This window comes from Zootoca vivipara, chromosome 6 (assembly GCF_965207765.1).
Source record: "Zootoca vivipara chromosome 6, rZooViv2.hap1.1, whole genome shotgun sequence".
In the NCBI taxonomy this organism is placed as follows: domain Eukaryota; kingdom Metazoa; phylum Chordata; class Lepidosauria; order Squamata; family Lacertidae; genus Zootoca; species Zootoca vivipara.
In genome coordinates, this window is record NC_142589.1 from 95349404 (window position 1) to 95359894 (window position 10491).

At 52.2% G+C, this 10491-nt stretch overlaps 1 protein-coding gene across 1 annotated transcript in view; it reads right to left on the reverse strand.

The window, feature by feature from the left end:
* Positions 1-1350: 1350 nt before the first annotated feature.
* Positions 1351-10491, reverse strand: part of AP1M1 (adaptor related protein complex 1 subunit mu 1) — a 14042-nt gene continuing 4901 nt past the window's right edge. Inside the window, exons 4-12 of the mRNA XM_060276500.2 lie at positions 9794-9924; positions 8944-9091; positions 8160-8286; positions 7024-7166; positions 6296-6367; positions 5918-6076; positions 4951-5076; positions 4449-4524; positions 1351-2809 (exon numbers count right to left, since the gene is read on the reverse strand). Coding sequence (XP_060132483.1) covers positions 2787-2809; positions 4449-4524; positions 4951-5076; positions 5918-6076; positions 6296-6367; positions 7024-7166; positions 8160-8286; positions 8944-9091; positions 9794-9924 — 1005 coding nt within the window. The 3' untranslated portion in view covers positions 1351-2786. The remainder of the gene's footprint in view (positions 2810-4448; positions 4525-4950; positions 5077-5917; positions 6077-6295; positions 6368-7023; positions 7167-8159; positions 8287-8943; positions 9092-9793; positions 9925-10491) is intronic.

The window sequence follows — 10491 nt, forward strand, 5'->3', positions numbered from 1 at the left end:
GAGGATCACATCGCCCCCCCTTTGCATGGAGACTTTCCGGGTTCGCGTTGCTAAAGGTCCTTTCCAAGGGGGATGAATTCCAAGGTTGATTTGGCCTCGTTTTGATCTCCCCATATCCCGTCAAAAGTTTGGGGTTCATGCTCTTCCTAACTCTTGTTATTTTTTATTTTTTTAAAGCTATTCAGGGTACCCCAGCCCATGCAGATTCTGACGCCCATACCGTCCACGTTGCAGCTTTGGCTGCCCTCAATGCACTGCCACCTATTGCACCCTCCGCACAGCAATAATTTCCAGCACCGTTAACAGTTCCCAGGATTCTGGCAGAGCCGCCCGCCCCACCCCCCGGGACAGGCAACACCTGAACTCTGCACCAAGAAATGCGGGGATAGAATAGAATTGCAGAGTTGGAAGGGACCCCCAGGGGTCATCCAGTCCCACCCCCTGCAATGCAGGAATCTCAGCTAAAGCATCCCTGACAGATCATGGCCACCCACCCTCTGCTTTAAAACCTCTTAAGGGGAGTCCACCACTTTCAACCACACGGTCAAACATCTCTGACCCTCGCAAAGTTCTTCCCAATGACGTTGAGTCGGAATCTTCTTCCTTGTCACTCGGAGACACAGGTTCAAGTCCTACCGTCCCGGAGCAGGCGAAAACAAGCTTGTTCCCCTCTTCCGTGTGTCGGCATTTCGAGATGTGTGTCGAGAGGCCAAACTCCCAGCTTAGAGGCCGGTGGGGCCTGCAGACAGGCACGGGAAACAAGTGGATTGCGAAGCCCTGGCTAGGCAGGACCAGAGACCCAGCCGGGGTACAACTCGGCAAGGCAAGAATGGCCACTCTGCGGGACCCCCCTCTGGAAGGCCTGTGATGGCGCTCTCGCTGCCACAGCCAGGTGGGGACAAGTGGGGTGCTGAAAGGTTCTGTCCTGGGCCCAGAGCTTGCTGTTCTAATTTTGAGCATCTCCCGTTACAATTACTATTTCATAAACACAGCTCAAAGAGAGAGAAAACACACACACACACATTCAAAGTGGTTTACTCTCCCACTGTCCCCATGCCCCCTTCCCGGAAGCTGTCGTTTCTCCTTCACTCCATTGGGCTGTGCTTCCAGTGACTGCAGGCAATGGGGATTTCAGGTCCGGGTCGCCAATGAACCCCTGGGTTGCTAATGGGAGTCCCCCATAGGTGTTGCAGCCAAGGAAGGAATTCCCTTCTGCTGGGGGTCCAGGCCGGCTGCCCCCTGCTTTGGACTCTGCATGCCCGCTGCAGAGAGATGCTCTCCTCCCTCATATGCCCAGGCTCCCTGACCCTCCCCCCCCCACACACACACAAAGAGGCAGAGGCCAGTCAGTTTCCAGCCCAAATACTGACCAAGAGAAGCTCAATTTATTTGAAACAGACGTTTCGGCAACAAGTTAACAATGGCCTATTCGGCAGGAACGGTGGTTTGCTTGCCTGGTGGCGTTTCCGACGGCTGGGGGCGAGGAGGGGGCAGCGGTGGTCCCATCTTCAACCTGGCTTCAGCAGGTAACGCTAACCCGGCCCCAAGCGTCACCCCGAGCCAGTCCGTAGCAGAAAACCTTTACATGCAACCACTGAGGAACCCTCGTTTCTGCACCAAGATCCACAATGGGGTGCTAGGCAGCTTTTCCTGTGGCTCCGGCAGGGCCTCTGACACGCTAAAGGAAGGTGAAGAGATCCCAAACTTGGCTTTATTTACTCTTGGGAAAGGCAAACTCGAGCACTGGATTACTGGCACTGCAGGCGTTTCGAGCCAGAGCTCCGGGGAAGGGAAGGAGGCAGAATGAAAGAAAGCTGACATGGGGGTGGGGGGGGTGGAAATATGTGCTTCCTAAACAGCAAAGCCCGACTGGTCACTGAGCAAAGGCAAATTGCTCAGGAGCAGATGGAACTGGGGGGGGGGAGAGGAAGGAAGAAAAGCATCGACAGCCATCCAATTTTCTACACACACCAAGCCAATCGCTCGCAAGAACTCTGTGCGCCCATTTCTTCTGCTGGGAGACCCGATTGCCGCCTTTTCATTAGCAGCGTCAGACATCGTGGCAAAACATGGCGAGGAAGGTTCGCCCCACCCAAAAATGAGGCTGGTTTTCCAACTGCAGGAACTTTTCTACCACCAAGGAACACCCCATCCCGTGAGCGGCTCGGTCTGGGCAAGGATTTGCCAGCTCAGCTGCCGCTTGTGGAAACTGCAGGAATCGGATGCCTTTCTTCCTTCCCCCTTGGCTCCAGAATTGGTGCCAATTTGCTCAGTCCGCCCGCTTTGAATTCCCTGCCCTCGTGGGAAGGAGAGACAGCGGGTTTTCTGCAAGCGATGAGTCGTTCGGAGCCTCCGTTCTGAATCTGTTGGCAAAACAGGCCTGCGCTAATAAGTGTGGGGACTTTGAGGGGCGTCCGCAGAGGTCAAGCAAGCGTTTCTCTGGCAAGAAGGGCTTGGGCTAATACTCGGAAGCGGTTCCAGAACGGGCTGCAAATGGTGCTTAGGCTTCTGAAGAGCGGAAATAAGACTGGCCAGGCTTTTCCTGAGGTCGGCTCTCTCTCAAGGCAACAGCTAACTCCTAACGTGATTAACACTGAACAAGAGAAACACACACATTCACAAGGTCTGTGCCAAAGGCTGCCGGATTTGGGACTTGGGCTCGGTCCCGCTTCCAGACGGCCAAACCTTCCCCACCCCCCCACCCCGAGGACCACCTTCTGAGCACCAAACGCGTTTCTGAACAGGAAGATGCACTGTTTCCTCAGTCGTGGCTGTTCCGACGGCCCTCACTGCGTCCGGAGTTGATAATCTAGGGGACAGAGAAACAGCAATGGGCGGGAGACGTTTAGAAACTAGGAAAAAGTGTTTTACTGAGAGCAGCAAAGGAGGGAGGGAGGGTAAAAGGTCCATTTTTAAACTGGTGCTGAATCCGAATTGATTTGTTGTTAATTTGTTTAAAAATTTGGAAAGCTGGTCCATGCCAGAGAAGTATGGCAAATTAAAACTGTTGGGCTACGCCGAAATGGCAAAACTGACCGGGAAGTTCAGGAACCGAGAAGACCAAAACTTTAATAATCTATCTTGGAGACCACTGTAAGCAGATGGAAACATTAGCAAGACTGCAGTAACACTTGTGATGCGGCAAGTACCCTGGAGACAATGATGTTATATAGAATACAGATTATTGGAAAAGAAGCGGTAGAAAAGGTTTAATCATAGGACCCCCATGGAGGGAAGGTGGGAAGTCCAGAGATTGGGAGGGATCTGTAAATGTGGGAGTGTGTGGTTGTATTGTTATAATTTTATACTTGTAAAATCAAATAAAAATTATTTCCCCCCAAAAAAATTGGAAAACTGATAAACATTGCAAGAAAAGAAAGATAATTTGGGCAGAGAAGCAACGTTTAGGAAGGGGCAGATTCGCTGAGGCACCACGCTGCGTAACTCCAGGGCAGGAGGCGGGGGGGGGGAACCTGTCTAGAGCCCTGATTCTAAAGTGACCCACTGAAGTATTGGTGCTGACCTTTAAGCCCTAAACAGTCTCAGCCCAGTAGACCTGAAGGAGCATCTCCACCCCGGACACCGGGGTCCATCTCCTGAGGGCCTTCTGGCGATTCCCTCCCTGCGAGAAGCAAAGTTACAGGGAACCAGGCAGAGGGCCTTCTCGGTAGTGGTGCCGGCCCTGTGGAACGCCCTCCCGTCAGATGTCAAGGAAATCAACAACTATCTGACTTTTAGAAGGCAGCCCTGTTTAGAGAAGTGTTTTATTATTATTATTATTCTTTATTCTTTATACCCCACCCATCTAGCTGGGTTTCCCCAGCCACTCTGGGCGGCTTCCAACCGAATATTAAAAATAGAACAGCATCAAACATTAAAAACTTCCCTAAACAGGGCTGCCTTCAGTTGTCTTCTAAAAGTAAAATAGCTACTTATTGCCTTGACATCTGCTGGGAGGGTGTTCCACAGGGTGGGTGCCCTGTGCCTGGTTCCCTGTAACCTCACTTCTCGCAGTGAGAGAACTGCCAGAAGGCCCTCGGTGCTGGATCTCAGTGTCTGGGCTGAATGGTGGGGGTGGAGACGCTCCTTCAGGTATACTGAACCGAGGCCGTTTAGGGCTTTAAAGGTCAGTACCAACACTTTGAATTGTGCTCGGAAACGTACTTGTTTAATTCTTTTAATATTCAGTTGGGAGCCGCCCAGAGTGGCTGGGGAAACCCAGCCAGATGGGTGGGGTATAAATAAGAAATTATTATTACATTATTATTGTTGAGCCCCTACTCCTGCTGCTTCGCAAGCCCCAGACCCTCCTGTTCCCCACTGCCATTCACACATGCCTTTGCAACACCAACAAGGCAAGCCCTGCCCCAGCCTGTTACCCCTTTCCAGGTGCAAGGAGGGGGAAGAACACGTGCCATGGGCACAGGTCAAGGCGCCTCTCCACCTACCTCCGTTCTGAGTGATGTAGCGGACCCAAGGTAGGGCCTGGTAGCCGCTCTTCTCAATTATCTTCAAGTAGCGTACCTGTGCGAGGAGGGAGAAAAGCAGAGCGAGTCACTTCCTCTCTCCAAATGAACCTACCCGGACCCTGAGATCATCTTCCGAGGCCCTCCTTCGTGTGCCTCCTCCTCGAGAGGTCCGGAGGGTGACAACACAAGAGCAAGGCCTTCTCTGCAGTGGCTCCCTGTTTGTGGAATACTCTCCCCGGGGAAGTTCGCCTGGCGCCTTCATTATACGCCAGGCAAAAACGTTCCTATCAATGGTTGTATAAATTAACAGAACTTTATAGTATTAGCGAACATGACGGCCAAAGTAAGAAACTGCGAGATTGGAGCGATGGCTTGCTTAGTCTGCCCCCACCCACCCCATCTTCACAGTGCTCACCGCCGGGGCGTGTGCACAGCAGCCCCCCACTGTCCCATCCCCCCCCGGCAACGAAGAGCTTATCACCTGGATGCCGGAAGTTGTGAAGTAGGGGATTTCGAACTTAACGCTGATGGGCGGCTTCCCCTCTTTGTCCTCTGCTTCCACGCTGGGGAGCCCAAAGTGAGCTCGCATCAAGTACTCCTTCCCTCCCTGCGGGGAAAGGAAACAAGTCAGGGCTCACACCTCCCTTCCCTGAGTTCTGCTGGGAACCATTTATAAACCCCCTCGGAGAATGGGGAGAGCCAGGCTAGACTAGGAAGGCTGCCTTCTCCTTTTCATCCTGACCCCAAGATCCTCAGCAAATTCCCTGTTCCCAGTCGAGCGAGGCAAACCCGAACGTCCAACGCAGATTCCACAGCTTCCAGTTGGTTGCAGGAGCTCCCAGCAGCCAATCGGAAGCCGTGCCTGGTTTCTTGAACATTTTGGAAGTCGACTTCCGAGGTGCCACAGTCAGGTCCCCAAACCGACTCGATCTCCTCTCTCCACGGTCAGGTTTTTCCCCTCTTTCCAGACACCCCAACAGTGCCAGATTTACGTCTAAGCTAAACAAGCTCTAGCTTAGGGCCCCACTCTCTTGGGGGCCCCCAAAAAAATTAAAGGGGGAAAAACCTGGATGTACATTTCCAAAATTAAGATAAAAAACCAATAAAATAAAACCTACATCCAGCAACTGTGTTTTGTTTTGTGTTGTGTTGTGTAGGCTCCTGTGATGTAAGTCATGGGCCCTGCCTGCTCGCCTGCTCCCTAAAATATCCCTGGTTTGCTCCTTTCTATATCATTCTGCATGGACTGGTTGCAGGGCCACATTTGCAAATGGCTTGATACCTATTGGGTCCACAAATGACCATATTATAGCATATATTCAAAACAGCAGCAATTTGTTGTTGACGAAGGAGAGCTGGACATAGAAAGGGCCCCATTACCTTCAGTAAGTTAGGGCCTCATCAAACCTAAAACCAGCTCTGCACCCCAAAAACCCAGGCGGTCTTACCGGGAAAGACTTGACCGACCAGACGATGGCGCTGTTCTCGGGCACCCACTTCACGCTCCCGACGGTGGTTTTGAACTTTGGCGAATCCGCGTCGTTCGGGACAGGGATGTGGATTTCCACGTTGTTGGCCGTCGACCTGCGCTTGAACTGGCTCTTGGCCTAAGAAAGAGCAGAGCGCAAAGGAGAATCGGAAGTCTCATGTTTTGTCCCGCCCCCCGCATATTACTTTATTAGTTTCGAAAAGGGAAATTGCAATCAACCCAAAAGAACCAAAGAGTATAACAGAATTTACAAAGGGTAAATTAAATTCTTGCAACGTGGAATTTCCATTGTGAGTTCCAGTCACCCCAAAAGAAAGAGAGGGAGGGTCCCACTCACCTTGATCATATACTCTATGCGGCTGTGGGAATGCTTCTCTATGACCGACTCGATCCAGATCAGGGGTTTCACCTGCGGGCGAGGAGAGAAAAGGTGCGTCAGGAGCCTGCTCAGTCAGGATAGGTACCGCGAGTGAAACAGCAGGAAGCCCCCTGAAATGGCGGCTGCGGAGAGGAGGGGTCACTCTCTGGGTTGGCAACCAGGCCAATAATTTGGGAGAGGACTTTGCATGGAAGGTCTAGCATAATGATAACAATAATAATTTATTATTTATACCCCACCCATCTGGTTGGGTTTCCGCAGCCACTCTGGGCGGCTCCCAACAGAATATTAAAAGCACAATAAAACATCAAACATTAAAAGCTTCCATTAAAAAAGGGCTGCCTTCAGATATCTTCTAAAAGTCAGATTATTTATTTCTTTGACATCTGACGGGAGGGCGTTCCACAGGGCGGGCGCCACCACCGAGAAGGCCCTCTGCCTGGTTCCCTGTAACCTCGCTTCTCGCAGGGAAGGAACCGCCAGAAGGCCCTCGGAGCTGGACCTCAGTGGATGGATGGATGATGGGAGTGGAGACGCTCCTTCAGGTCTACTGGGGCCAAATTGTTGTCCCAAAGAAGCTGGAGACCCAAGTTTGGGAAACACCCAAGAAGAAGAAAGCAACAGAAAGGAGCGGGGGAGGCGTAAGGAGGGGGGTTGCTCCTGCCCTTGGATTAACACAGACTCACGTGAGTGTTCAGGCGATAAGACATGAGCTCAAACTCGCCATCGGGTGGGATGAACGAAATAGTCCTGTCGTTTTCAAAGCGAGAGAGACGGACACACTGGTGGAACTTCACATCCTCCAGTTCCACTGATTTGCTTTTGCCTCCTGGTGGGAAAGTAATAATAACAAATAATAATAATAATAATAATAATAATAATAATAATAATAATAATACCTCGCCCATCTGCCTTGGTTTCCCCAGCCACTCTGGGCTGCTCCCAACAAAACATTAAAAACACGATAAAACATCAAAAGTTTCCCTAAACAGGGCTGCTTTCAGATGTCTTCTAAAAGTCAGATCGTTGTTTATTTCCTTGACATTTGATGGGAGGGTGCCACCACCGAGAAGGCCCTCTGCCTGGTTCCCTGCAACCTTGCTTCTCGCAGGGAGGGAACTGCCAAAAGGCCCTTGGGAGATGGAGTGGAGACGCTCCTTCAGGTCGACTGGGCTGAGGCCGTTTAGGGCTTTCAAGGTCAGCACCAACCCTTTGAATTGTGCTCAGAAACGTCCTGGGAGCCAATGTAGAAGCAGAAAACGCAGCTCCCATTGCCCTGCTGAGCACCCTCCGTTTCCAACAAGCCTTTTCGGCAGGAGAGTTTTATCCCTGTCCTTCGCAGAGGGCGTTGGAATGCTTTTTATATACAGAACCACGGTTCAAAAAACAGAACCATGGAATTGCAGGGAACCCGTGCCTGGGCAGCAGGTGAAAACCCAGCAGAGGAAGAGGAACCTCTCTGCGCCAAAGTCGCCGCCCCCGGGGGGCGACATTCTCCAGGGTGAAAGGCAACAGTGACTTCTCCCGTGACCTGCTTTCTTCACTGAGCAGAAGCGAGAAACACGGAGTTCTCCCTCCTAGAAAAAGGAGCAAGCGTCCTGGGGGAGGTTATGGAATGGGGTCCCTTCCCTGCACTCCAGGGCCAGATTCAGGTCTGATGCGGCCCTCAGCTCCTGAAGGTCATGGGGTCCTTTCTATGTCCAGCTGTCCTTTGCCAACTAACCCCTAACCCGACCCAGCTCTCTCCCCGCGAAGGGCGAGTTCCTCAAAGAGGCAAGGAAAGAACCCGAAACATTTTGGGAGCCACCGCAGACATACTCACGGCCAGTGTTGTCGAAGAGGACTTTGTCATTTAAGCCCAGGCGGAGTTCCGGCATCCCGGAGAGGAAGACCCTCATTTTAATGGAGCCCACGATCTCGCTGCGCAGAACGTTCCCATTGGCGCTCACCTGGGGGTGGGAGGGAGGGGGGTCACTGGACGGCGACCGACAAGGCACTGACCAGCCACAGGAGGCCACTTTTTGAGGCCTGCCGGCCGATGGTAACATCTCAGGCAATGACCGAGGGGTATAGACAGATCAAGAGAGTGTGGGGAGGCAAGAACAGACGCAAGGAAGGTCTCCAGCCCCTGCCCCACCCCGCAACACGGAGGTTAAGTGGGCAGCTTCCAGGCCGCCGGATCAGAAGGGTTTCCTCGTCCTTCAACCATCTCACGGTTGACATTATCGAACTTGCCAGCTCAGGCTGCGCAGGAAAAGCATTTCAGTTCCAGAAATTGATCCCAGGCTGTGCAGATAAAATATAGCGGACATAATTCTACAGGGTGGGGCGCTAAGCGTGCGAAAACAGTCCAGACCGCAGGCATCTTCACTTGGTCATCAAGCAGACGATAGTGAAGGTGTCTAATTTTGAACGCTGTTCTTAGAAGGAAGGGAGATTTGGCGAGGGCTGAGGGGGGGCAGTGGGCTCTCTTTCTCTAGTCATCTTTGTGCAGGCCATAGGGGGTGCACGTCCTCCCGGGGGGGGGGGGCTCTTGTAACGCCACCATGCCCTACAAGCCTAAGGCAGCTTCCTCCGAAAGCCTGTAAGCAGAAAAGCGTACTCACCAAGAGGTTGACCGATTCGATGACGTCCAAGAAGACCTCGTTTTTCCGGTACTTGATCCCTTCCGAACGCCAAGACACGGCGTTGGTGACGGTGGCCGGAGGGCGTGGTGCTCCCGTCTCCAGCTTGTGACCTTCTTGGGTTATATACCTTTCCAAACACAAGCAGGAAGTCAAAATGCAAGGCTCTGGACATTTCAGCCCTGGAGACATGCTTAAAACCAGGGGTCAGCAAACTTTTTCAGTGGGGGGCTGGTCCACTGTCCCTCAGACCTTGTGGGGGGCCGGACTATATTTTTTTGGGGGGGGGGATGAACGAATTCCTATGCCCCACAAATAACCCAGAGATGCATTTTAAATAAAAGAACACATTCGACTCATGTAAAAACACCAGGCAGGTCCCACAAATAACCCAGAGATGCATTTTAAATAAAAAGACACATTTTACTCATGTAAAAACACGCTGATTCCCGAACCGTCTGCGGGCTGGATTGAGAAGGCGATTGGGCCGGATCCCGCCCCCGGGCCTTCGTTTGCCTACCCATGCTGAAAACTGACCGATTCCCCACCCAGCCTGCCGGAAAATGACGGAGAGATTTAAGCCTAGTCCAACGAGGCCAGACAGGGCTACACACCACCAATCTCTTCTCCCTCAAACCCCGACTTGTGTCTCTCAACTCAGTCTACAAAGCAGCAGCTCCTGACACTCAGCTCAGACATTTGCAAGTTGGGGAGCCACTGCAGAAAAGGCCCGCCACCCGCCGGTAGCGACTCTCTCCTCTCCTGCCAAGATTTCAGCAGCCAATTTTGAGTCTCTGACTGCTTCTCTCAGCCATTCAGACCAGACACTTACTCTTGTAAAATCTTGCTGTCCGTGGTCTGCGGGTATCCAAAATCCATCAGCTCGTCTAAGAGTTCGTAAATGATCACAAAGTTGTCCCGGATGCTCTCTTCCTCCAGCTCTTTGAAATACTCGGAAAACACCTGAAACGGCCAGGAAAGAGCACGAGGCCCCCCAGGACCAAATGTTAAAGTGGCAGGTAGTAAAGGTAAAGGGACCCCAACCCGTTAGTTCCAGTCGTGGACGACTCTGGGGTTGCAGCGCTCATCTCGCTTTATTGGCCGAGGGAGCCGGCGTACAGCTTCCAGGTCATGTGGCCAGCATGACAAAGCCGCTTATGGCGAACCAGAGCAGCGCACGGAAACGCCGTTTACCTTCCTGCCAGAGTGGTACCTATTTATCTACTTGCACTTTGACGTGCTTTCGAACTGCTAGGATGGCAGGAGTTGGGACCGAGCGACAGGAGCTCACCCTGTTGCAGGTATTCGAACCACCGACCTTCTGATCGGCAAGCCCGAGGCTCAGTGGTTTAGCCCACAGCGCCACCTGCGTCCCTGTGGCAGGTAGTAGGTCTCCTCAAATAAAAAAAAGGTTGTTCACAACCTTTGAAACTGCTAATGCTGGAAAGGTGGGAAACGCATTCGACCACCATCCCCCGATTCCTGCCTCGCTGTTGATTCAATCCTGTACAGTGGTCCCTTGGTTCTCAA